Source organism: Falco peregrinus, chromosome 13 (assembly GCF_023634155.1).
Source record: "Falco peregrinus isolate bFalPer1 chromosome 13, bFalPer1.pri, whole genome shotgun sequence".
NCBI classification, from domain to species: Eukaryota; Metazoa; Chordata; class Aves; order Falconiformes; family Falconidae; genus Falco; species Falco peregrinus.
The window spans coordinates 16,272,148-16,299,226 of record NC_073733.1 but is presented as its reverse complement, the minus strand read 5'-3'; the positions used below and the strand labels follow the sequence as shown (position 1 = coordinate 16,299,226).

The window sequence follows — 27,079 nt, the reverse complement described above, 5'->3', positions numbered from 1 at the left end:
CAACCAACATCTGCAGAAACCTACTACTAACCGAGGAGGCATGTTTTCTGTTTTGATGTGTTTAGAGTGTATTAATGCCCACTTAACCATGCGTTTCACATGTAATTTTTTCAGTTTTGCATGACACGGTGCTCCTTTGCATGTTGGTAGTGCTCTAAAACCAGTACAGAGGGTGTGCCACATTAATCGCAAGACTAACATTCAAATGTGTTTTAGAATTGTGGATTTAATGGACTTGGTCAATAAAATCATCAATCTCTCACACTCATCTTCTCTTTCTTTGCATATTCATTGTAGAGGATGTCTTATATCTTAAAGGTAAGGGTAGATACATCTCTTTGGCTTATTGTGGCAAAGAATGCTTGTTCCTGTTCATGCTTGTCGTGCTTGCATGACCCTAATTTTGTCTGGCTGTATCAGTTAGTTATCGTGAGAGTCAGTAGTGACTGGCAAATACGTATAGAGATAACTCACAAGAAGGATTTAGTATTATGGTACTTAAACTCCTGGTGTGCCTCTTCTCCTGCTTGAAATCTGTATTGCATGTAACCTACTAATACACTAATTCTCTCCAAATTGGCAAGACTTGTAACTCGGTGAAGAAGATAAAAGCTTGTGTTTCTTACTTGTGGAGTCATAGCAGACACTAACTTTATGTGTGTGTGTTTGTTCTCTGTGTACATGGAGGGGGGATTTATACTCTCAAACAAATTGTGTGCACTTCGAAGCAATGTTATTTGCCAACTGTTTTATATTAGAAATCAAGTCAAGGAAATACGCAACTGTATAGGGCTTTCCAACAGAGACCACAGAGCTGGTAAGCAGACAAAAAGTGCTGTGAATGTGTTTGAATTCTTTGGCTAAAGGATCTTAGCCGAGGGTTGAATTTGCTAGAGGAGCTTGTCCCAGCCCAGCCCCGCAGGCGCAACTCCCTCTGCTCTTCCAGGGAGCAGTTGGCCACAACTAGCGCATAGGAAGGGCAAAAAGCATCATTTTCCCCAACTTTGTCATTGTCTGCTTTGTAGTTCTCTAATGTGTTGTGTGCAACATGGATAGCTGCATTCAGCTGCGCTGCTCTGCTGTTTGGGCTGTCTTTGGTTCTGGTTAAACACAAGAGTCTGTTTCTCTATAGGATTCCAGCAAAAGTCCAAAAACAATGAAGAAGTTTCTTCCAAAAAGGAAAACTGAGAGAAAACCATCTGATGAAGAGTTTGTTATTCGGAAAAGTAAGTGTTGTATTTTTCTCTTCTTTCTGGAGGTTTCTGTGTACTCAGTGATCTCCATGGGACTTTAAGAACAACCTTTCTTATGGTGCAGGATGCAACCGTATGCTCACGTTGTGCGCAAGCCTACGTGCTGCTGAGCAAGGGTCCTCAGCTTCTGACGGATCCCCTCCCAGTTCTGACTGCCAGACGTGCTGCCACCCTCCTCATGATGGCTAGCACAAGGTCACGGGTTGTTGGTTGCCTTGTTCTGGGTGCAGAGCCAAGGAACTACTTCCAAGCAGTGAAGAGCTGCAGTAAAACTGCGCATCAACAGTCATCAGAATATGTCTGAGAGGCAGGATAAATCCTCACCTGCAACAGTTTGCGTGGGGGATCAGGGAACAAAAAAAGGCCCTGTCCCTGCAGGGGTGTTCACCTCCAAAGAGGGGTGTCCTGACAGCTCCCCGAAGTCCACTTGGGACACCCCTTGGGGGTTTTACATGAGAGGCCATGGTCACCCAGTGGTGAGCTCCTGCGGTATGCAGCTTGAAGGTCAGTTGTCTCCCTTGAGAAGACACCACTGAGCTAGGGCTGGAAATGAAGACTTCACGTTTCCAAATCCTGCTGGTGATGCAGCTGTCCCAGACCCCTCCTAGCACAGCTGCTCTGCCTACACATCTCCCAGTGCTCCTGCACCCAGGCATCACCCCCTGGGTTTTTCTGAGATGAGCAGCTAGAAGTGATGTTAGATATGTTAGATGTATCAGCAGCTAGAAGTTTAGTCGTGATGCTCAATGCCTCGGGACGTTGCAAAGGCCAGAAAATGTAAATGACCTCAAAAGGGACTTCGGTAAAGCCCCGGTGTCGGTCAGGGAAACAGCTTTTAAGGCACTTCGGAGCAAAGGCTGGGACAGGTGAAAGCCAGCGCACTTTGCCTTTTGTGATAGCTGTTGATTACAATGTTTTACAGGTACTGCTGCACTGGAAGAAGATGCTCAGATCCTGAAGGTGATTGAAGCGTACTGCACCGGGGCAGGTTTCCAGCAAGCTCTCAGCTCAGGTGGGCACACAACCAGATTATTTAGTTCTTACTCCGCCTGCAACACTGATAACCCCTCTGAGAAAGAACAGATGGTTGCATCATACAGCAGTGAGGCTCATGCTAGGAAACTGTGTGGTGTTCAATCTTCAAGATAAGGGAGCTTCATCTACCTAGTGGTTTAGTTGCCATTGTCTTTCTTCTAAACGCAGAGAATGAAGCTGGTAGGAGGGCAGATGAGACACCGCTATTTCACCAGCACTTGTTAGGAATTAAGCAAACCTAGTGAGTGCCTGTGGCTGTCAGCACTGAAAACGTGATGGTAATCTCAGGTTGCATACAGCTTTAGAAAGGAAGCATGTATATTATCTCTCAATCAGCTGCATGTTTAAGAACAAGCTGCTTCATAAGAACCTATCTAACATCTTCAGCTCTGGAAATATAACTATTTATCATTGCTGGTGAGATGTCAAATTAAATCACTGAACTATCAAATAATGGTACATTTAAAGAGGGGAGGCCGTGTTTCTTCTGAGAGCTCTTGACTTGAATCAAATAATTTCATTTATAAGTCATGACGTAGCTTTAGATGCAGCGAGCACTCTTGAAAACTTTCCACTTGCTGCTTTAGCGCCAGGTCGGTGGTACGTATAAGCCCGTACGTAACCGTGGCAGATAGGTGGTGGCTTCTCCAGCCCCTGTGTCCCCGCAGAGGAGCGGAGAGAGCAAGGGCTGCTGCCTCCAGAGCACCGTGGGCACCGGGGAGACGTCTCCCTTCTTCTTCCTGATGGGTAATTCTTGTACACAGGCTCCCGTAAAGACTCCATCCCCCAAGTCCTTCTTCCTGAGGAAGAGAAAATCATCATAGAGGAAACACGAAGCAACGGCCAGACTGTCACGGAGGAAAAGTAAGCGTGGCTGCTGGCCGATCCCCTTGTTGCTTTTTGGAAAGCCGTTAAAACCCGACGCGCTCTCCTTCTGCGTCCCTGCAGAGGAGCGGGGCTGGTCTCACCGACCGCTGCCTTAGTCCAGTTGCTGTTTTGTCCCTTTTTAAGGACAGAGCAGCCAGCTGCCGTGACGTGGCTGTAAACCCTCTGGGAGTCCGTGCGCTGGGTCCTGAGAGCCAGTTTGTTGAGTCCCAGAGCTTATCCGGGTGTAGCTAATGGCGTCAGGGAGGACAGAACCAAACAAGTGGCTTTTTTTTAATTTCTGACATACTGGGCTGCTGCTACCCCTCGGGAGCCTGCCTGGCACCCTGTCTGTGAGGGCTACCCAGCTTCAGCATCTGGGCGACAGCGCTGATCGGCTCCTTCTCTAACCCAGACAGCGCATTGCTTTCGTGCTTGTTATTTTTGCAGTATAACCTCAAGGAATCAAAGCCATTTTACAAAAGATGCTCGGGCATTTCCAGGTTTAAAATCATTGTTATTTATTGCAGTAGCATAAGCAGGGAAGCCAAAACCACAGACCTTTGTTGATAACTTAAAAGATAGCAGAACAAGGTATTTTTCTTGAGTTTTTAGAAAAGAGCCCTGAATATCAGACCGGTGGCCTATTAAATGCTCCTGGGCTGTGTTTCCAGAATCCTCTCACAGGCAGCAGCATTCGCAGCAGCCTGATGCTGGCCAAGCAGAAGCTGGAAGCACCTTCCCCATCAGCACCTCACTCACGAAAGCTCCCTTGCTGTTGCTGTTTTGCTATACTCCAGCTTTTTTTAAAATTTTTTTTTTTAACGTTGGCATTTCTTTTTGCAGGAGCCTTGTTGACACAGTTTATGCACTGAAAGATGAAGTCAAAGAACTGAAGCAGGTACTCTGAGCGGGGTTGTTTGTGCTGGGGCTTGAGCAGAAGCCAGCCAGGCTGCACTGGGTCATTATCTTTGACTGGTCAGTGCCCTGGAAGAGTCTTGCTGATGCTGGTCTAATCCTGCAGCTCCCTGCGTCAGCATTAGTTTTCTTCTGGTTTTTAGCTCCCTGAATCAACTCACCACACAATTGCTGAGCACCAGAGCCAGCAGGAGGGAAGGAGTTGTTGGTCTTTGTGGTAACATGAAACTTGCCCCCTACTCTAAAACCCTTTCAACTTGTTCATTTTATAGGGGTCTGGTAGGTACCAATTCTTGTAGACTCGGAGGAAATACGTCCTCCCTCCAGCCCCCCGCCTGAAGGTGGGAGAGCCCACCCCAGGAGGACAGGGTCCTCCAAGCCAGGCTAAAATTAGGTTTCCACAAGGATGCTTCTGCCTGCTCAAAGTCACAGGGACTTCTGTGCAGGTCTATAAGGTAGTAAGGGTCTGCTTGAGTGGATCAGGCCACAAGTAACCTGTGGTGTCCATCCTCACAAGCCAGCAGGGCCTGTCAGATGTCCCTGGTATTTCATCACCTCTGAGGCACCAGGCGTGTGGAGCTACCTCATCGCACCTGCATCTTTAGCTCTTTATTTTTTACCTTGCAGGAGAACAAAAGGATGAAACAGTGTTTGGAGGAAGAGCTTAAATCCAGGAAGGACTTGGAGAAGCTGGTTAGAAGGCTGCTGAAGCAGACGGACGAGTGTGGCAGAGAGGACACGGGGCGCAAGTCGTCTCTGATCGCCTGAATTTGGGGAGAAGCTGCTGGCAGTGGTGTGTGACCTCAGGTGGTTTTTGGGAAGCGGAACTGGATCCTTTGCCTCTTCTTGCTCCTTATTTTGTTGGTTTGGGGAATTTTGTTACCAAAAAAAAAAAAAAGTCATAGAGAAAAAAAAGAATAGGTTTTCTTCCATCCAATAAGGAAATAAACCAGAAACAATCAATCACAACTAAACCAGTAAGCAAGCGGTCCATGATTCACAATTCATCTGCAGCAACTAATACCTCATCGTACCTGCTACTGGGAGCAAATACAAACTCTGCTAATGATTGCTGCTCACAAAGGGTTTGGCAGCAGTTTCCTAGAGGAAGCTTAAGCACTTTTTAATGCTTTCATTCTTTCCAAAAGCACCGGTACCTATTTATTGAATGAAAACATTACTGAGGTAGCATTGAGCAGAAACCAAGAAGCACCATGCTCCTCTTTTCAGATAATCACAGCTGGGGAAGCTTGTCCCATCCACCTTCTTTTTCCCCGTTAGTTGACTGTAGCGAACTAGAGCCCAGCAATACTGTGGTTCCCGTGTGGCCTTGATACTGATTAAAATGTGCAATTAACATGAAGACATTCGAACTCTTTGGGGAAGTCAGATCTGGAGCACCTGTCAGAGCGCATGGGAAGGTATGTTGCACAGTGCTGCCTCCTAAGAGCTCGTGATTAGCGCAACAGGTAACTGCTGTTCTGCCCCCACATCCCTTTTCTTATGCATGACCTAGAACTCCTACTCCCTTCTTTGTTTTCACATTGAGTGTCCAGGTATCATATGAGTTTATAGTTTTGCTGTGCTTCCCCTTGCAGGACATGCTTTTCTCTGTGTGAAATGTAAACACTGCTTGACAACAAGGAACAACCCCCACACGTGCTGATTCCCTGTTCCCGTCTGCCCGTGTTAGCTGGGAACAAAGCCAATGACCACTTCTACCCCCATTGCCCCCCAACGGGCTTTCTGCTAGGAAAAAGGAACTTTCTCTCGGAATAGGAAAGGTATTTATGTTTTGACAAGAGCTGGAACGCTCCTGGGGCAAGGATGGTCAGCACCCTTCCAGATCCCTGCACAGCACCTCGAACACAGCACACAGGCAACATGCATATGTATTGGCTATCTTCATCTTATTCGGTGTTATACCCTAGTTTAGAACTGATGTTTTCCTTTGTTCCTTAGCAGCATTATAAAAGTAACCTTCTGTTACAGTTAATTATAAGTCTTAATGTATATCACAGGGCAGCATGGTCCCAGGGTGTGCAGACACACCACAGCTCATTACAGTCACATCGTTACGTTGGTCATGAAAGACATAGAGGCAATAATTACAACTCCCTCCTCGCAATTAAAATTTAGCCAGAACATAGCAAATGGTGTTTGGGGAGAGCTAGACTCCAAAACATCACAAGGAGTGTAAAAAGAAACCCTCTCTAAATCTAAGCTGTTTCTAGGACAAAACAGAGGTCTTTTTTGCTCTGGCTACATTTGACATCTCCAGAGCTTCCCAGCTGGATGGCAGCTCCCCACATCCCGGTGCAGGCATGCCGTTGAGCATTTGGTCAGCAGGCAGGTTCTACCGTGCTGGTTAATGGTTTGCCAGGATGATGGCCTTTGCTGCACACCGAGCAGCTCGCGCCGCCGATCGGGGGTGCTGTGCCCAGGCACCCCAGCACTGTCCAGTCCTGCTGCCTGCCCAAAGGTGGGCTGGGAGCCAGGCTGGTGACATGCACTGGGTGCTAGGCAGCAAACCAAGGGTCACTTACACTCCAAGGAGAGGGTAGAAACGTTTCCTCGTTGCCCCCTGGTTTAGTTGAAACCTGTGCTGTGTACATATGCATGTTCGTAAGATGTAATGTGATGGAGGGCACACTGGGACTTTTTGGATCAAGCGTTTGTCAAGAGCTAGAAGCCAAAAAAGACAAGAAAATAAAAAGGAAAAGAAGCCATGCCGGATGGACAGCAATGTTTCCATATTTACTTTGTTTACAGTGCTTTGTAAATAGGTTCCAGTGAGTCTGTCTTTAGATGGATGTTGTGTCAGCTGCCTTCCAGTTTATCTTTGTCATGTAGGTTTATTTACTGTAACTACTTATGCAAGTTCAACTTTTCTAACATGTTTTTATTTTGAACAGTTTTTTAATTGACATTTTCAACAAATAAAGAAGGATAAAAATGGCTTCTTAGCTCTCGGTGCTGCTTCATTTCCGCCACGAAAGCAAAGCCAGCGCTTGCTCTGGGCATCCCTGATTTGCTCAAAATGCCCGTGGGTGCCTCATCCACCCTCCAGTTTACTGGCTGCTGGCAGGGATACTGGTGTGAATGGTGATGCTGGCACTTGAGCTGTTGCTCCCACCACCGCCCAGACCTGCAGCAGGGAAGGGCACCTGGTCCCAGGGGAAGGAGATGCGGTTCCATCCCTCAAGTTCTGCTTGCACTCTGCTAACAAGGATGCTTTAGGGAGAATTAGCTGTGCGGGCAGGTTGCTGTAGATAAGTGACTTCCTGCCTAAGTTTGGTTTGTTTTGTTGTTTTGGGTTTGTTTTTTTTTTCTTAGTTAGCTTGTGTTTTTTTCTGGCATTTAGGTGTGGTGACAGGATTTCCTTTGGTCTACCACTTGGACAAGACCTCTCCTGCATGCTGGTATTTTTAACTCTTTGGTAGAGACATACCGCGCTCCCAGCCCACAGCCAAAGCGGGAGGATCGAGGGCAGGAGGGCCAGGCCCTGCTCTCCCTCCACAAGCACAGCAGTCGGAGCAGGAAAAAAAAAAAAGTGAAAAAAGAACACTGGCCTCGGGTGCATCATGGAAAAACAATGAAGTCTGCAAGGGAGCCAGCCTGAACCCAAGTGGCACTTCAGGGAATTATTGCAGAGGCAGACCAGAGCCATATCCAGACCAGAGTGCCCCTGAGCCTGCACTGGGCACAAGAGCAAGGAGGGAGCATCCCCTAGGCTCATCTTGGGGGGAGCATCTCCACTCCCAGGTCCCCATGAGATCCACACCTTAACCAGAGACCGCCCATCCTGCTCTCCTGCTGAACATGGGGTCTTCTTTGGCCCCCTCTCTTATGCCAGCCCCCAAACAGCCCCTTTGCACAACCCAGCTCCAACACAGGTAGCGCCAGCAGCTCCCAGGCAATGGAGTTTTGGCTCCAAACGACCATCAATGTGAAAAACCAGAAAAAAAGCCCAACCAACAGCTTAAATCTGTGCAGCCCCAGCCATTGCCACAGCTAGAGATCCCCTGGAGGTGGTGGGCTGCTCCTGCTGCCTGCCCCAGTGCGGCACCACCCCACAGCACAAGTGCCCCCAGCTCTGAACTAAAACCGGGGGGGGGGGGGGGGGGGGAGAAGGCTCCTATGCCCCCAGGGTGCATGCAAGAGGTTTGGCTTCCTAGAGGAGACCTAGACACTGCCTGCGCCAAGCAGGGGAAAGAGCTGTCACCAAGCAAGGGGTGCCAAGGTAAGGCTGGCACCCAGGCAACCAGTGCCTAACTGGGAAGGGGGATTTTAAAAAAAACCCCAAAAACAACAACAACAAAAAAAAGACCCCAAAGTAGTGCAGAGATTCTAGGACAGGCTTGTCATCTCGGTGGCCACTGTGCACAGCCCCGCAGCATGTGGGCAGCCCTGCTCCAGCTGCTGCTGCCCAGCAGCCCTGAGCTCATTGGCACCAGCTGGAGAGACCCTGCTTGGAAAGTGGCATCCCAACCTTTTTTGAGGGGAAAAAAACCTGAACCAAAATCTCATTTTTTATACAGAACTAAAAAAAAAATAAATATATATTTCCCAGTGAGCTGTGCGTCTTAAGCCGTGCAAGCACCTCTCCCAGCAGATGACTATACTGCTGCTTGCTCCTGCCACTGCTTGCCTGTGCCCCCCCATCAGCTGCCATGCTGATGTGACCCACGTACTCATCACCCTTTCATCCCCTTCTTAGAAAGAGCGAAAATCAGAAACCGTAAAATCCACAGCCCAAGGATGACAGAGAGGGCCCACATCAAGGGGAGAAATAAATAAATATAAAAAAATCAACGTATTGGTGATGTTCAGACTTTCCACGGGTAGAGGAAACCTGCACCTGCCACGGCACTGGGCAGGGGCCAGGGACAACAAAACCGCTCGGGAGAAGGCCACAGCTGGATGGCAGCAATCGCAGCTCCTCCCTTCCCACGCACTACCTCACATCCGAATCCCACAGGCTATTTTTGACAAATGAAGAAACAGAGGCAAGAAACGGCAAAAGCCCTGGGAAAGGCAGTGCTGCGGGCAGGGCCGGGCTGGGCAGGCAGCCCGTGGGCAGGGGAGGTGGCAACTGGCATCTGCTGCTCTCGCTACAGCATTTATTGTGCTTTTATGCTTTGTTTTGTTCTCTCTTCTTTAATTGTCTCCCCCAGTCACGCAGGAAAATCTATTTTTCCATGCAATTTGCAGCTCCTGGATCCCCTCTCAGTGACTGGCGCCAGGGACTGCAGCCCAGCTCAAACCCCCTGGCCGATGGAGCTGGGAGCTGCAGGGGGTTCAAGGCTGTGCACTGTTTCCCCTCTCCCATGATAAACTGTTTCTGAAGGACATGGACACCCAACAACAGCTATGCACACACTCCTCACAGCTCTTCCCTCCCCATCCACTTGCTCCCAGCCAGCTTCTCCCCCGTTTCAGACCGTGCAGGTTTGCATCGTCTTTGGTTTCTCCCGTGGCTCCCACCCACACCCCCACCGCTGCTGGGCACCTCCACTTCCCCTGCAAAGCTCTGGGGCTCTCCAGCCACGCAAGCGTTGCCTTAGCGAGCCCAACCTGCAAGGGTGGCCAGGTTTCAGCAGCAGTGGGGATGCAGTTGGACCCACATCACCGCAGGAGGTGGTGGGACCCACCGCAGGAGGCTGCGGCCACCCAGCCCCTGCACCCAGCACCCATAGGATCCTACCTTGTGCAGTACCCATCCCTCTGCTCCAAAGCTGAGACATCCCTGAAGGTACAAGCAGGAAGAGTCCTCTTCCAGCCAGGTGTCCTAAATACCTTTAAATTTGCCCCCACCCTTTTCCTTCACAGCTGTGCAGGGGGCTCCAGCCCCAGGGCCTTGCTGCCTTCCCAGGGCAGGGGGGGTCCTTGCTCCCTTCTCCAGCCAGAATGTCCCCAGCACTGCATGGCCCTGGTACCCCAACATGTCCCAAGGAGTGGGGTGGGACCGTTGCCCCCAGACGCTTTTAGGGACTGGCTGTTCCCCCTGTGCCCCCTAGTGCTACCCCACTGCCCTCTGTCCCCAGACCCCAAGCAGGAGCCTGGAAAATCCCAGCCTGGCGCTGAGAAGAGTGAGCGGCATTCAAAACACACAAAGCACCCTGTCTCTTCATTCCCAAATTGTATTAGTTGTGGGGTGACAGTGGACGAACCCCCACTCTCAGCAAGGGGAACCATGAATGTTGAAATACGCTGCAAAACACAGCGCTGGCCATGCACAGTCCCTTGGCATGCGGCGCTTCTCCGTTAATAAGATGGTTTTAGTTAAATAAATAGTTTTTATACATTGTGTCAGACAAGAGTGCTCGATTCCCTGATGAAGTTAGGTAGGCACTTTGGGAGAACTGCCAACAAATACATATTAAATTATAGTAAAACCAGAGTGGCTCTGAGCTCTCCTCTGCTGGCTTTGGGAGGGGGCCGTGTCGGGCACCCAGCACTGCAAGGAGCTGTGCGAAGACTGCCCCATCCGTCCCGGCAGTGGTGGCACTCAGGCGCCGTGCTAGGACCAGACCTGCAGCCTCCAGCCAAGAAAACCCCAAGGACTGCCCAAATCTGAAAGCTCTTCCACTTGCAAACCTGTTGGCTTCCAGGAGTGTTTCCAAACTTCTGCACTCCGACAAGTGTGACCTGTATAACCAAACGCTCCAGACTGGCCACCTTTGGCATCTTTAGATGCTTTTAAAAAATGCTGCATCAAGATCCTTGTGCCCTGCTGTTGCTCAGCTCACTTTCTCTGTGGGCCAAGCTGGAGAAGAGGGTCAGGGAGAGCCCAGCATGCAGTGCCACCCAGGTACCTCCTGCCTGAGAGGGGGTCCTGCCCCTCTGCACAGCCTTGCCCTCCTGGAGCTCCAGGAAAAGCACTGCTGTGGGCGCATCCTCACAGAGGACAACCAGAAGATGCTCTACACATGTACCTTGGAGGGCTTGGCAAGAAGCAGTTGGCCCTGCCACCTCCATGCTTTCCTGGTCGTCCTCCTAGGGCAGGAGGGGTCTCAGGAGAGGAGGCAGGTCCAAATGTGATGGTGCTGGCCAACACCTGTTCCACAGGGGAGTGAAACAGTCCACAGGCAGAGGGTCCAGACTCTACCTGCAGAGGTGGGAGAAGGACAGCCTGGTGAGCGGATTTGGGTCACCAAGAGCAGAGCACCACTAGCACCTTACCCACACTCTGACTTGAAATCAGCAGTGTCCCCTGCCACCGATCGCCCCTGTGCTGCAGGGTGGTTGTCACCGAGCACGACCAGGGCCAAGGCAGTGCCACCCTAAGCAAGAAGGCTGGTTGAGTTTCGTAGATAGGCACGGGTGGAAAAAAGGAGGTTCTCAAGATAAAGCAGACAGTTAGGATGGCAACGATGCATCACCAGCAGCTAGCACGTAAGGACAGTGCTTGGCTGATTGATTCCTTTAGAGGAGACGTTCCTAAGCCGTTTAATGTTTTTCCGTTGATGTTTTGTAAGCAGATTGGTACGGAAGATATGTACCAACCTAGCTTGGCTGGAGTGCCCTGAGCCATCCTACATTGCTAGGAAAGAAACGCTGATGGTAGAGCTCGCTAAATAAAGCTCTTGTGACATAACGGGGACATCCACCCTGCCAGGCACGTGGGGCATGGCAGACCCAGGCACGTACCAAACTGTTGGCAACAAAAGAAAAAAGCAAAGTGCAAACAACAACAGCTTCAAACTTTGTTCCATTTGTGTTCTCAGGGCCCCTTGGCCCTCATTAATAAATAACAAAATATACACATTAAGAAACAAGAAAACCGAAGAGACAGAGGAACATAAATACGGGAAACAGGGGAAGCCACTTTGCTCAACAAAGTTGGGTGGACCCCCAGCTTGGGGCGGCCCCCTCCTCACTACAACTTGAAGATGCCAAAGTAGGTGCTGCCATGCCTGTAGTTCACTCGTGTTGAGTCTGTCACATTGACAAAGACCATGTCCCCTTCCCGGAGCTGGAAGACACCGCCCTCCCGGATGGACTGGAGGCTGCAGTGAGACGTGGAGCTGTTGTGTGTGTCTAGTCCCTTCAGCAAGAGCCGGTCCTCTTCCATGGGGAGATACAAATAAATATAGAGGGTGAAGGGTGCTGAAGTCTCCGCCTTGGTGCAGAAGCTGACTTGGGAATAGATGTAGTAGAGCCCTGCTTCCTTCACCTTCAGTTTCCCCTCCTGGTAGGATAGCGATTTGTTGTTCATGGGGCCATACATCGTTGTCCTCCATTCTAGCACTGTAGGGGGAAAGCACGACAGATGAGCTTGGAGAAGGTGACATCCAGTTTGGCAGGCTGATTCTGGGGGGACACCCCACAGACATTTGGCATCACAGCCTCTGTCTGCTGCGGGATGCAGGGCTGGCTCCTGCCCACCCCAGGACACCATCCCCAGCCCAGGGGAGCAGGGTCCCCTTCCCCAAAGCCAGGACACGTTTAACCCTTGTTCCTGGTCACTGGCCTTGACACCCTTGAATCCATTATGCAAGCAGAGGAGCACTTGGTTTCCTTCACCCAACCAAGTGGAAATGCTTAGGGTGGAGGATTGCACACAGCTGCCACCGCGGGCTAAACACCCCTGTGCCCACCCCCGTAGGGTTTCTGTCTCCACAGCTTTTGGTGGCACAGCCTCCGAGCCCTCAGAGCACTGCCAAAACACACCGCAGCTCCTATCTCCAGAGGCACCATCCCAGGGCACATAGTGTTCTGAACTGGGTGCTGCCTTTCCTCCAAAGTCCATGCTCCACTTGGCCTCTGAAGAAGGTGAGACTTTGCCAAGGAAGTGCAAAAATCAACGTCCCACAATTTTGGTCCCTGGCAGCATTCAGAGCTGGGAGGGTTTTGCGTGGCAACTCCTGCCTCCCACCACTGGGACCACTGCCCACGCAAACCCGCTGCTGCCAGGGCTTTTGGACACTGTCACTGTCATCAGAGCGTAAGAGTAGCTCATGAGGAGGCGCTCCTGCCAGTCTGTACAGGTAAGTCCCTACGGACACCAGGAGGCCATGGCCGTAGGGGCTGAGCTCAGCTGCCACCTCTGGGAGCGATTTTGGACCTCCGCCTTCCCCAGTCCCAGAGACACTTGCAAGAGCAGTATGGGTGAGCAACCCAGCTCCAAGGGGAGTAATAATTTCAGCTGTCCCAGCCCAGAGTCCCAGTCCCCGCAGCGGGGGGTCCTGGGGGAGCCACACAGCCCACGGTCTGTGCCCGTGCATCCCACAGGGACATTTATTGCCTCTGTGCCTGACTGCCGAGGCGCGGAGCCGAGCTCCAGGTAGCTGCTGCTCTCTGGAGAATTTCAACCCGCTTTATAGGCTCAACAAGTGCTTAAGCAGGGAGTTTTAAAATGCAGCAAGTTTCTCACTTCTTTGATCTTATCTAACACTAAGCTTTCCATAGGCAGACTGAGCTCTGGGTGAAATGCTGCGTCAGAGATGGAAAGAGCGGTTGCCGATTACTGGCAGTTACTCCAGAATTAAATCAAAAGTACTCAGATTGCGAAAGCCTTGCCTGATTGAGAGACTGACCTTGCAACCTCTTGCTCGCTTTGGTAATCCTTGCTCTTGTGGGATATTCCTTAGCTAAGGCTACGCTGAGGGACAGAGCTGCGAGAGCAACCATGGTCTGTGCAGAGGGATGCACATGTGCAAATGGACTCACGTGCATTTCTCAAAACTAACCTGGCTGAGGCTGTCAATAAGTGCATCTTGCCTAGATCAGTTTGGAGCTATCTATGCTGTGACTGTAAAGTCATCACCTCGTCCACGTTGCTATCAGGACCACTACAGGTAAGAAGATGACTAGATCAGCAGATACAATATGCCAGCAGAGCCACCCTGGCAAGACACGTCCAGGAGAGCAGAAGCATTGCATTTTGAGTCCAAAAGAAAAATGAGAGGTTGGTTTCATTACATACAAAAAGAAATAGTTTTCTGCTCATGAGAAACACTGCAAAGATTAAGCCACTGGGGTGCATTTCTAGGAAGGCATAAATAAGGTTACTGAGGACAGCTGGCATGGGATGCACGAACCATGTGGCACAGGTGCATGTGGTGACATTACCACCGAGAGGTTTGCTGTACTCTGGGGACATGCTTTCATGCCGGGATTGTATTGTCCCTGTCCGTGCCCTTACTGAGCCACGGGGCAGGATTGCTGGGTCCGGCTGGGGGACGCATGCTGCCATGCCCCGCTGGCTCCCTGGCCAAGGCAGTGCTGAGTGGGTCTGTCTTACCTGAGACTGTCTTGCTGCTCTGGTGACCTGCCAGGTGGGCTGCGACCGGCTGCCTCTTCTCTGCTGCAATTTGGGAGAGCCAGTGTTATTGATGCCTTGGCACCCGCGGTCCCCCCACAGGAGCACAGCTCCTCTGCCGGGACTGTGGCACCTCCCACCCTTGATATTTCTCTATGGGCCAAATCCAGCTCAGTGACACACTCAGAAGTCGTCGTGTCCCCACCCCCCACCAGCCCTGAGTGAGGCAGGATCTGGCCTCTGCTCAGCAAAAACACACAGTTGCCTTCCAGGTGGAGCCTCTGAGGGATAAATCCTGCGGAGGAGACTGTGCCACCTTACCCACCATGGGAATGGGAGCTGGATGTGCCTGCCCCTTACCTGCCACAGATGTCTCATCCTTGTGCATCAAATGGGGATGCTCATGGCCTGCAATGCAAAAAGGCCACAGATTTAAATTTGGATTCATTTTCATCAGCTCCAGGCACTGTGGCACCCAGAGCTGCCTGCCCTGGTGAGACAGCCATGCCCGGTGACCCCCTCTGCCAGCCCCGTGCTGTGCACAGTCCTAACCCCATGGGGATGCTCCAAACCCCAGCCCCGTCCCCTGCCTCCGTGCCCTGCCCCGGGGCCCCAGTGGGCTGCTGCAGGGTGAAGGAAAGCCCTCCCCACGCCAAGCTCCTCCTGCCCTAGCCAGCCAGGGGTGCACTGGTGGCACCAGGAGACTCACCTTTCTGCATTTCAAACTTGGGCTGCTCCTTGCTGGCTTCCCCGTCCTGTAACAACAACAAAAATGTGTGGGGTTTTTTTTAAGATGTAAAAATCAATGGTTTTGAAAGTTTCTGTATAAAGGATGCTGTGCTCACTGCTCGGGTTGGCATGGTTTGTCCCCAACAGCCCTGCCAGCTCTCGGCAGAGGGTACCTGGAACCGCAAGGCCCCTCCAGTACCTTCCCCAGGACCACACAGGGCCATGGGCTGGCTGGCTGTGTGCAGCAGGGGGGTTGTAGGGTTTATGATCTTAGGTTTTATGTGATTAAAATGATGTGATGGGGAAAATTTATTTGGAAAAAAATGAAACAAACAAAAAAAACATTTCATTTAAAACCATGTCAGTGAGCCATGCTGCAGATGCTGCCCAGCCAGCCAGGCATGTCCCAGTCCCTGCAAAAGGGTTTTCAGGGCTGCTGAGCAGGGTCTATCTGAGACACAATTTTCTGTTGTCAGTTTGGTACCAATGCAAATCTGAAGATTTAGCTGAGGCATTTGATGTCATTGGACACTGACAACGAGGAAGAAATGTCCCTCTCCTGCCTGCTCTGGCCAGCACAGCCACTCCTAAACAGTGAATTCAAGGGCTGAGCAGGCTGAGAGCACCTCATCCCTGGCTGGGCAGCCCTCAGCTGCTCTAAGAGGGCATTACAGTGCAGGTTCAGTTCTCTGCACCCAAACACGAGAAGCCGCTGCACTGGCTGGAGGTGCCATCCCTGAGCCTGTGGGGTGGCATTTGCACAGCATCCTCCTCCTCCTCACCGGCTGCTGGCAGCTGTACTGCCTGGCCCAAGCCTTGCATAATCATCGACACCTGAGCAAAGTGGGCATAAAAGTCTTCCCAGCAGCAGGTGGCCACAAGCATCTTCACAGCCACCTGGCACAGGATTGGAGCTAGGTGCCAGACAGCAGAATATCAATATTTTTCATACTGGGATCAGAGTGCAGTGCCAGGGTGGCTGCAGCTCCATCCCTCCCACCACAAGCCCCAAGCATCCCTCAGCATGCTGCAGCTGGACGTGCTCTGACCAAGACTGGTTTGAGAAAAATATGGATGAGATTTTTCAATTATATCGTGTAAAAAGAATATAGCATAAAAAAGAGCATGTCTGTGCAGCCCCAAAGTAAAGCGTGCCCATGGTCTTAAAAAAAAGCTTGGGGTGAAGCTGTGCATGTGCCTGGGAGCCCTCCTCCACCTTCAGCGGGGTCTTTATCTGCCTAACAGCAGTGTACCTTGCACTGGAGGTCCTGGAAGCCCTTTAAAATCTTTTCGCAGTCCAATAATGTCGACTTCTGACCTTCGGCCGTCTGACATTTCTGTACCTTCCTCAGGAAGATGTAGTCTTCGTTTAAGCTCAATGTCTCTTCCATCTGCCAGCGAGGGAGAGAAGAGAGAGTGAATGGGATGTTAGTGGGAAACCTGTAATGGCCAGCAGCAGAGCCACGCTGTGCTCCTGCCAGTGACAGATCACAGCATGAAAGCTCAGCATCAGTTGTTCAGCATCGGGGTGAGCCGGGCAGACACACCACGGGTACCAAGCGCTCCCACCAGCCGCCCAGCACAGCATCTACACCTGCATCCACCAGGAATTGCACCCGGGGGGCTGACCCTGGCTGGCAATGCTGAATGAGTGGATGATCGCTCAGGATCTTTTCCTATTTTCTATCACCTTAACTTTGTATTTGTAATTCCCACTCTGCCTTTCCCAAAACACAGGTGGCAAATATCCACCCACCTGCATTTACAGACAGCAGCACACAATTTCAGCGGGTGGCTCAGGGCTTGCTGCCACTGCCCCAGCGGCCCCAGCAGGCAGCTGGGATGCTCACCCAGCCCCACGCTGCCCTGCCCGTGCAGCCCGGCTTTTCATTTTTTCAGCTAGCTTATTGACTAGAAGAGCTGCCAAGAGACTAAAACAACTTCTGGGTTGGGGCTGAATTCTGCCGAGAACTTCAGGTTAAAAAAAACAGATGTAAAAAAATCACCCCCCAAAAAAGAATAAATAAATATATATAATACTAATTTTTGAAGTTACACCACTTATTTGTAAAAACCTAACATTCAGCTAAACAGTAAAAAGAAGTGCAGGTGGACACGAGGAGACACATCCTGGCAGAGTGCTCAGTGCAGGCAGCACTGGCATGCAGAGGGTCGGGTTTGAAGCCCTGCCACAAGCTCTGAAGGCTGCTGAAACCCTCCTGCCACCTGTGACTGCATTTTGGCCACCTCTGAACCCCTGCCACAGCCCTGTGCAGCCACATTTTGCTCTGCCGGAGACCCTCTACTCACCCCTTCACTCCAAGGCTGCAACCTCCTTGCAGCAAAGTCCCCTTCCATCGCCCTGACTTTTAAGTCCCTCTAGCTCAGGATTTCTTTCCACCCTTGAAGGTCAGAAGTCACCCACTTAAATTTCAATTTAAAAAATTCAAAAATCAGTAATGACGATCCTCATATCTGGTAGGGAGAACTCATTCTGGATTTTAGACGCATTTTATTCCTTTAGCTGGTAGTCTTTTCTGATTTGTTTTAGATTGGTGATTTTAAACATCGTGCAGTGCAGCTGCAGTCATGGCAACCTCAAAACCAGCTTTTCAGTTCTTAATTTTTTGCTAAATATTGTCCCAAGTATGGGACAGGATCACTAATACTCCGTCTCTTCAAAAGAAGACAAAGTAGTGGGATCCACTCCTTTCCTCCCTAAACAGAAAGACAGCATCTGAAGTGAGATGCTGGTAAAATTCATACAGGCAAACACTAAAAAAAATTCATTTCTGGACCACCCATCCTTGTGCCTCGTGTCACAGTGCTGCCAAGTGCTACGGCACCAGAAAAATCAACCACAAGCCTGAAATAAGCACTTGTGTGTTTAAGCCACACTCTCCTCTCCCTGGACTGGCCATGGGCTGCAAGGTTTGCTACTAATGGCTCTTCTCGATTGATCCAATCTCATTTTGTTAATGAAAAGAACAGATCTCTTCCTCAGCATACATCTTAGTGGCAAATTAAAGCAGAAATGAGAAGTCAGGTGTAATAAATGCCACTCCCGCATCCATCCAGTGGCCAGCATCATTTCTACCTTGTTCATCCTTTTGGTGAGCACATCTCGCTGCAGCTGAAGGCAGATCGCGTTAGCAATCCAACAGAGACAACCTTATTTCTCCACTTACCTTATCCATCTTCATGTGAAGATACAAACAGAAGAGTACGGTCCCAATCATCTGTGCTACAATAAATACAGCGAGAAAGCCCATGAACATTTTCATGGTGCTGGGCGAGGTGCTGCTGATGGGTCGGGGTGTTGCAGGGCTGTAGGGTTCGTTCATCCTCCGTGCACGTTGCTGGGGCGCCTTCAAATGCACTGCTTGCAAGTAGCATGAGAACTGTTGTGTGAGCACCCGCTGCTGAAGGGATACAGGTTGCAGCAACCTACACTTCCTGGAAAAAGCTCTTCGTAGTGGGTAAGTTTGTTCACTACCGTCTCCCACAACAAAAAAGGTTGCTTAGACTTTCTTCTCTGGTGCACTTCCATGCTTTTTCCTACCGTTCTACCAAAAGCAGAGAGATATTCTTATTCCATATATTCATATTTGCCCTTGAAACAATCCAGACTATGCCCTGGTTGGGTTTTTTTCTGCTGTGGATGAAAGTTTCATGACAAGTTGTCTTCAAAGAACTGAAGACCATGAACACACAGACATGGGCTGCCAGGGGCTAGGAAGCACTCGGGAACTCGGTTGTTTCTCAACAAAGGATTTTTGCCCTGTTTCCGATGACTTTGCAGTGAAGATGCTTGGCTGAGGCACACGCGTTGTGCTAATTTCTGGCCTTCCCTTGTGCTCCACATGGGTGAAGTCTGCCTGGGTAGGCTGTATGATCCTGGAGAAAAGACCATCTGTATGGACATTGTGACCCTAGTGTGGGCTCAGTTTTCATGCTCCTTGACAGACAGCAGGACCTTAGGTCTTGGTGCTTGGCCACCACTCTGAAGAGACAAGTTTTAAGCAGCTCTCTTGGTGCCCTAATGAGGTGCTCACCCCACACCCAAGGGCACAAGCCATCTCAGCCCTGTCCCCACTTACCCATGTTACCTGTATCTATAGACCCAGGCGTGAGAAGGGCTGTGGGGGGTTGCTGGCCACTTCTGCCAGCTGCTGACCTCCCAGCATCACCTCCATGCAACTTTGGGCAACCCATATGTCCCCATGTGTCTCAAGCGAGCAGCAGGGAGGTGAGGTCTTGCCCCCAAGCTCTTCAGGCATCTGGCACCTGTGTAGCCATGCACCACCAGTAAAATAATTTAGGGTTAATGCAGAGGGGTCCTCACTGCTTGCTACAGGGGACAGACCTCCTTGTCTTCACATAAAGGGGATAAATCTGGGTTTCTGTTGGGGTGCAGAGGAGGAGGGCTGGGGGACTAGTTTGAAGACAGTCATCATGTAAACTTCTTTTCAAAGTAGCATGCTAAAGGTGATACTCTGATCAGGAAGCTGCATGTGCAAACAAAGCAAAGCAGAACAAGGGATTCATTCACCACATCCCATGGGCAGGCGGGAGTTCAGCCATCCCCAGGAGAGCAGGGCTCCATCACGAGTAAAGGTTACTTGGGAAGACAAACGCCATAATTTGGAGTGTCCCCCCTTCCTCCTTCTTGCCCCAGCTTTATATGCTGAGCATGATGTCATTATGGTGTGGGACATCCCTTGGGTCAGGTGGGGTCAGCTGTCCCAGCTGTGTCCCCTCCCAGCTCCCTGTGCCCCCCTGCTCACTGGTGGGGTGGGGTGAGGGGCAGAGCAGCCCTTGGCTCTGTGTAAGCGCTGCCCAGCAGTGGCTAAAACATCTCTGCATTATCAACACTGGTTCCAGCACAAATCCAAACGACAGCCCCATACAAGCTACTGTGAAGAAAACGAACGCTATCCCAGCCAAAACCAGCACAGCATGCAGCATATGAAGGGTTGGATCCTGCTAGAAGCAGCAGGGCGCTGAGCAGGACGCTGCTCACCAGCAGCCCCAGGAGAGGAGGGTACACAGCGCCTTGTTGGGCTGCTCAGAGTTGCAGGATGGAGTCCAGCGTTCACTTTTGCTTATCTACCCACTCTCTCGCATCCTGTCCTGTGTGGTTAGGGCGCTGCGAGCTGCAAATGCAAAAGCTGGTAACAAAGCACAAACATGTCTGCAACCAAGTCAGAGCCTGACTTTGGCAGGTCACCGTGTTCCTAAACATACCATCCAAATCACAAGTGTGGGATGGCACCAGGGTCTTCATGGGCAGCAGCTAGGTAGAGGACAGCCCGGGGCTGAGGACCTGGATGGTGCCCTGGAGACGTGTAACCCCTCACCGTGCCAGGATTGTCACCCCTCTGCAACAATGGGAGCTTTGGGACGGGACTGCCAGCTCCCCGTGTCACTTTTGCCTACTAGAGGAGACAGTGGCCGCTGGGGTCCCCGTCCCTGGGTGCCCGTACTCTGAGGGCTGCCTAGCCGTGCAGCTGACCGGGGCTACCCAGCCTCCACAGGAGCATCCTTCTGGTAGCAGCGAGGTGACCCAAATGGTGCTGAGGATGCACCATGTTGGATCACCAAAGGAGGTCCCCTCAACATTTCCGGGCTTTGGACCCAGTCCCTTGGGCTTGCAGCCCTGCTGTGCATGGGACCAAACCCACACACAGCCTGGGGGCTCTGCCAAGCTGCTAGTTTTATTCCTTTTTATCTTAAAATTGGCATTATCTTTGGGAAGACGTCTGGTCTGACACCCAGCTCCTACACACCGTCCCCGTCATGGCAAGCTTGCCACAGGCAAAAAGCCATTTCATGGTGGACATCCCCAGGGACACCCCACACAGCTGAGGGCCACGGCGGGGAGCAGCGCCCGCTCCCCAGAGCCTTCATCCCATCCCTCAGCCCCGCGGTGCTCACCAGCATTTTCCAGGGCTCTTCAGAGTTTCCTCTGAGTTTAACACTCACATTTGGGGCAAGTCTTTACATGAGAAACAAAATGACAAGGGAAGTCGTTACTTAATACTTTCCCTGAATTCTGAGTGTCGGGACTGAGAGGCAGCCAGTAACTAGTGAAACCTCAGCAATGAGTGTTGCAGAGAGCAGCAAGTGAGGGTTTATCCAGTTATTCCTGAGACCTGGCTGTCCCTGGCAGACAAAACCTTTTCAAAGCTGTTTCTGAACAGGCACCCATCACTGTTTCACCAAAATGAGAAGAACCTGCAGGCAATGCCAGAAACCCCAAGTGCATCACTGACCCCATCACCTGCACCTTGCTGGGGAGGCTGGAGCCAGCGGCAGCCTTGGAGGGGCTGCCAGGTTCGGAGAGGAGGATTGGGAAAGGCTCCGGTTTTGGGTACCCAGCACAAAACTTCACCGGAGGGTTGGCCGGCTTGTGCTGCAAACCAGGAAACTGAGAGTCGCTAGTCACCAGCACCCTGACAGGAGAAATTGGGTGGAAAATATGACAGCAGGGATCCTGGCAGAGGTTCGTCAGCGGGGAGGGGAGGCTGGCTGCTCCTCTTCAGGAAACCATTGCTCCACGTCAGCAATCCAGCCCCTCTCTGTCCTGCCTGGTGGTGAGAGCCGGGGAGCCACCTCCTCCACCCCACCCCACCAGGTCCTGCGGCTTCTCCGGCTCGAGCCAGGAGTCGATGCCAGTAGTGCCAGACCTACCAGGAGGTGCTGGCCGATCCCTGGGGAAGGCAGAGCCCCCTTGGGCCATCCCACCACCACCACGGTGCAGAGCCAGGCAGCCAGGAGGACAGAGCTGCCATGGGGTGTGTGGTGGTGATGGCCCCTGTGGACATGCTCTGTTGCCACCTCACTGCTTCACGTGGATGGTAGGGATGGAGGGAAAGACTCAAAACCCTCAAAACCCTCAAAATCCATGTTATCCCATTCCAGGGCCAGGTAGCATCATGGCTGCACATCCTGGACTGCTTGGCTGCTGTAGGAAGATAGGGGAGTGCGGCAGAAAGGGGGATCAGCCTTGGGGAAAAGTGATGTTGTGGTTTAACCCCAGCCAGCCACCAAGTACCATGCAGCCGCTCGCTGACTCCCTCTGCCCCTCAGAGGGACAGGGAGGAGATTTGGGAAAAAGGTAAAACTCATGGGTTGAGATAAGAATAAATAATGAAAATAAATTATAATAAGGAATGTTTAAAATAAAGATAACAACAATTGTAATGAGGAGAGTGAGAAAGGAATAAAACCCAGAAAGGAAAATACCCAAGTGATGCACAGCACAGTTGCTCAGCACCTGCGGACTGATGCCCAGCCAGTTCCCAAGCAGCAATTGGCAGGCCCTGGCCAACACCACTCCCACCCCCCCACCCCCCAGTTAATATGGTAAGCATGATGTTCTACGCTATCGAATATCCCTTTGGCCAGATCGGGTCACCTGTCCTGGCTGTGCCCCCTCCCCATTTCCCCTGCCCCTCCAGCCCTCTTGCTGGCAGGGCCCAAGAAACTGAAAAGTCCTTGACTTAGTATAAACATTACCTAGCAATAATGAAAACCATCAGGGTGCTATCAACATTGTTTTCACACTAAATCCAAAACACAGCACTGCACCAGCTACTGAGAAAAAAATTAACTCTATCCCAGCGGAAACCAGGACAGAGGAGCATAGTCCAGAGGGATGATGGGCTGTGGGAGAGGACCCAACACCAGAGGAAAGATCCTGCCTGCGTAGGATAACCCTGGGGAAGGTGAAGTCACGCCTTCAGCTGGTGATGAGCCCACCACCGAGAAAACAACAGGGTTTTCTGTCACCCCCCAAACCCTCTGAACACAACCGTACCCAGTCACTTGTGCACCCCAGCCGGCACAGTTCCTCCAGCCAGATCACCTCCGGGTGAGACAATGGGAAAATGTGATCCATCGTTTGCATTCCTATTGACCTAGTTGTGGTATTTCCGCTGATCAGCACATTGTCTCCACTTGTACTCAGTGCTCAGAGTTTTGTTTACTGAGAAAATATCCGGTTGCCTGTGCCGGTGATTTGTCAAAGGCTGGGAGCATTTCTGAAGGCAGCAAGGTGAAAGCTGATGAGAAGAGAGTGATATTTTTTTTGGGTGCCCGCTGTGGTTTCTTGACTTGCTCCTTATAATGTGCTGCTCACCCCACATGCTCCTCACAATTAACAAAAGCTGGGTGCTGTGCGGTACTAAGAACAATACATTCAAAAAGGAGATTTTATTCTGAGTCACAAAAGGAGTTTGCCTGTGATGCTGTGGGAGGAATGAGGAAGGGAACCTATGAGAGAAACCCCAAGTAAGTCCCTTCAGCACAGGGCCATGAGCAGAAGGGAAAGTTGAGCTTTTCCACCATTTGCTTTGTCACTTCTTTCGATTTTTCCCTCTCCTGTATCCTCTCAGCTCTCGTGTCTCCAGGACAACCCATCACCAGGGGGGAAGGGGGAACAGACATAGCCAGAACACCGCAGAAAACATCACCAGCATCCGGAGAAGGAACAATTGCATTGCAGTTTCCATTTGTCTATTACTTCGGTATGAATGAGAGAAAGCTCTTGGAATCCAGAGCAGCAAGAAGCAGCCTCAAGGAGAGATAACTGTGTCGATACTCGTGATGGTCATGTCTCTCTGTGGAAGGGAAGAGCAGAAGATGATGGCTGCAGCCACTACGGTGGTAACAGCAGGCTGCAGCCCCATCGCTCATCATGGCCTTCAGTCACGGAGACACCCATGCAGAGGTCAGCAACAGCTCCAGGCTCCAGCAGACATGAACACAAGCCGTCCCAGGCTCCTTCTCCCCAGCAGGTAGATCAGAGGAGAGTGTAGAGCGTCATCTCCATTGCATTTTCCCCAGAGATGTGAGGAGACACCTGCCCCATCCCTGCCACTCTCCATAGCAGCAAAGAGCAATGGGAAAGAGCTGCAGGAGGTGGCACTGGGGTGCCGCTGCCCCTCTGAGCCACACTCCTCCAAGGGCCATTGTCCCCTGTGCCCCCTTCCCTCCATCCCACTCATACCACCCACAGACACACACCCGAGCCAGCCTTTCCCAAGGGGATCGAGGTGGATGGAGAGCAGGGAAAGGCAGAGGAACAAGCCTCAGTGACCCCAGAAAGGATGGAAAGCCCTGTGACCATGTGGCTCTCGCACCACATCTGGGCGGCGATGCCAGCCTTGCTGTGCTGAGCCACGGAGAGCACCCAGCCTCTAAACTGCTGATGCTGAGCCTTACTGAAGCTGTGAAACCACAAATTGCACTAGAAACTTCTTGCTGTGAAGGCTGCACCTACTTCTCCCAGCTTCCTAAAAATAGAGCCTGGCGTGGGGAGCCCCACAGCCCCGGCCCTGCCAAACAAGCCCCTGCTGCCTGAGTCACAGCGGAAGGGAGCGGGAGCATCCCATGCATCCCCCCACACTCGGCCAAGTGCCGAAAGCAGCTCTCCCCGGCACGGGGTGTGGGGGCCTGTGACCATCAAAGCCACAGCGAAACGCTCCAGTGAGGCTCTGCCCTTTCATGTTGTGAAAGGAGAGGGTAAGAGCGGAGAAAAGCAAAACCTGCGGGAGGCTGCGGGGCTGCCGGTGCCAGCGGCTGCCTCCCACGGCGTAGCGCCATGGGGTGGGTGGGGAGGGTCCCAGCATCGCCTTTGCATCGCCCCTTCCTCCCCCACTCGCCCTATCGAGACGGGATGAAAAGGCAGCCAGGACCACATCTTCTGCATCCGCAAACAAAACAAAAGCCCTGGGAGGGGGAGGACGCTGCCATTCCTCTCCACCCTGTGGGGCTGAGCCCCCAGCAGCCGCTGCTGCAGCCGGCTCCAAGCACTTGCTGGGCTCCATGGGGTCAAACCCAGCCTTGCTGTGGCAGAGCTACCCAGCCCTCCGGTCCCACCGCTCCTCGAGGGTCCCCGGCCACACAGGTGGGACATGCCCATAGGTCAGGGTCTGCATTGTGCCCTAAGGAGGGTTTTGCACCTCTTGGCCAAAGTTCAGGAGGTGTTGCCATGTGCAGCACTGGGATGGATGAGACCCCAAGGATTTTGGGTAGGTTCTGTCATGGGAGGTAGGCGAGACACAACACAGCCTGTCCCTCCGTAACCAGAGGTTGGCAGTGAGCCCTCGCATGGGCTGAGCTCTGGGCTGGCCATATACCAGGGCTGTGTGGCACTAACACATCTTGCAGCGAATCATCTGGATCCCTATCAGAAATGATCAAGAGATGGGCAATCTCCCAGGGCTGATTTGGCAGCCACTAACTCAATCTTCTGCCTTTCTCTCCTGTATTAAACGACAACCCCCCCTGCTAAGGCAATATTAATGCAAATTACTCATCTTTTTCAAAACCTCACACACATTGACCTCCATAAGACTCCCATCACAGGGCTTTCTTCACCACTACAAGAATGAACTCAGTGGTTTTTCACTGCATCCCCTTTCAGCCTTCACTGTCATTTCTCCCCCCTCTCTCTGCATAAAATCCTCAGTTCCTGCCTGGGACTAACCATCCCTGTGGAGAAGGCATCGCCTGGGGGTAGGAGAGATCTTTGCTGGGGTAGAAATCCACCTGCAGCCATGCTCTCTAGCAACGCTCGGTCTGAGAGCCCAACCAACACAATACACACACAGTCAGAGGCAGCAAATCCAATTTGGAATCTCTTTCAAAGCGATGCAAAGGCAGAACAGCGTCGCCTTCGATGGCATGCAATAGATACTGCGATGGTAACCCACAGCCCTTTCGCCTCAGCGGGATGTTCCGAGCCAGGCACGTAGGCGTTGCGAGGAGCCCTCTCCCTGCAAGGTGCCAGCCTCGCCGCTGCTGCGGCGCGATAGTCTGAGCGCTTGCCCTGACCGACTGGTTTGCAGCAGCCCCAGCCCCAGCTTGCTCCTAGGCCAGGCTGCAATGGCCCGAGCTTTGGGGCATCATCTTGACAACAAATCCATCATGAAATCCTTGTGAGGCTGCGGGAGACCCGGCAGAGAGCGGATGCTAAAACAACTCTGCCATCTACTGACTTCTCTGGCTCCTCTGCCTGCCCGGTCCACCCCTCCGTCCCTGCTGCGTGCAGCCACCTGGGGAGGTGTTGCTAAGAATGACGGGCCTCCTTGCTGGGACAAGATGCCGTAGGTGACTCCCGAGGAGCCCTGCAGCCAAGCACGCCTGCAGCATCACCTGCCCTGCACCGTGGGCACGTGTGCCCAGCTCAGGTAGTCCTCAGGCTGCAGGGCAAGGGGCTTTGTGAGGAGAAAAGCAAACTCAATCTGCAAAAGCTGCTACCAACATAACCATGTTCCTAGCGCTCAGGCCAAGGACAAAACCTGCTTAAAGAAGAGACTAAGTATGACTTGCATAAAGCACTGGTGTTTCAGGAATCTGTGTCTGAACAGACCTCGGCTGCAGGTTTTCCTTTGCACGGCCAAGGAAGCAGTGCCCCATGGCTGGCGTGTGTCTCCTCAAGGTCCGGCCACATCTGCTTTCCCCACAGACCACGGGAGCAGGGACAGAGCCCAGGTCTGGCTTAGCGCTGCGCTGGCAGCCATGGTGGGGAAGAGCAAGTGACAGTCCCAAGCTAGCCTGGCAGCCCCGCTGCTGTGACCAGAGGCGGGCGGTGCAAAGCCTGGGTCCAGGCTGAGCCCCAGCCTCACACAGCTGGTTTTGCTGACGGCCACAGTGGCGCAGACAACCTTCTGTAGGAACTGCTGCTCATGGGTTGCACACAGAAACCTGAGCAGCAAGATTAGCTCAGCGTTTCCTCATTAGTAAAATCAATAGGAAACAATATGTGCAGAAGTGGAAATAGAAGAGCATCCCTGGTGCTATGGAAACCATCCTGACAGGGTAAGAAGGTACCTCCCGAACTAAACCCAGGCCGCTGGGGCAGATCCCTCTTTTCAGTGCTCCAAAGCAAAGGAGCTCCAGCTGCAGAGGTCAGGGGACACCTGGACATGAGGGCAAGGATACCACTGGCACCAGTCCCAGCTCACACCTTACATGCCTCAGCTGTGCAGAGGCAGCTGTGTGT

General features: G+C 51.9%; 2 protein-coding genes across 4 annotated transcripts in view; one reads left to right on the top strand and one right to left on the bottom strand.

The window, feature by feature from the left end:
- The window catches only part of ARHGEF6 (Rac/Cdc42 guanine nucleotide exchange factor 6), a 40,643-nt gene extending 33,614 nt beyond the window's left edge, over window positions 1-7,029 (top strand). For 2 of the 3 annotated variants that reach the window (XM_005232758.4, XM_055818341.1), the window contains 6 exons: window positions 298-318; window positions 1,133-1,226; window positions 2,176-2,265; window positions 3,053-3,152; window positions 3,999-4,053; window positions 4,698-7,029. In XM_005232758.4, the coding sequence (XP_005232815.1) occupies window positions 298-318; window positions 1,133-1,226; window positions 2,176-2,265; window positions 3,053-3,152; window positions 3,999-4,053; window positions 4,698-4,838 (501 nt within the window). In that variant the 3' untranslated portion in view covers window positions 4,839-7,029. The remainder of the gene's footprint in view (window positions 1-297; window positions 319-1,132; window positions 1,227-2,175; window positions 2,266-3,052; window positions 3,153-3,998; window positions 4,054-4,697) is intronic. The other variant, XM_027780192.2, reaches the window with a different exon arrangement.
- Window positions 7,030-11,766: 4,737 nt separating this feature from the next.
- CD40LG (CD40 ligand) lies at window positions 11,767-18,490 on the bottom strand. The gene is made up of 6 exons (XM_005232760.4): window positions 18,255-18,490; window positions 16,320-16,457; window positions 15,047-15,092; window positions 14,698-14,745; window positions 14,320-14,382; window positions 11,767-12,323 (listed from the first exon to the last, which is right to left on the bottom strand). The coding sequence occupies exons 1-6, from the start codon at window positions 18,408-18,410 to the stop codon at window positions 11,953-11,955; spliced, it is 822 nt and encodes a 273-aa protein (XP_005232817.1). The 5' UTR covers window positions 18,411-18,490; the 3' UTR covers window positions 11,767-11,952.
- Between the last annotated feature and the right edge of the window lie 8,589 nt (window positions 18,491-27,079).

Excerpts from the sequence above, each read along its gene's own strand:
- CD40LG (XM_005232760.4), bottom strand. The coding sequence starts at position 18,410 with ATGAACGAACCCTACAGCCCTGCAACACCCCGACCCATCAGCAGCACC. Across the intron at positions 15,093-16,319 it reads TCCAGGACCTCCAGTGCAAG|GACGGGGAAGCCAGCAAGGA; the intron begins GTACACTGCTGT and ends TTGTTGTTACAG. Across the intron at positions 12,324-14,319 it reads GAGCAGCAAGACAGTCTCAG|TGCTAGAATGGAGGACAACG; the intron begins GTAAGACAGACC and ends TTCCCCCTACAG.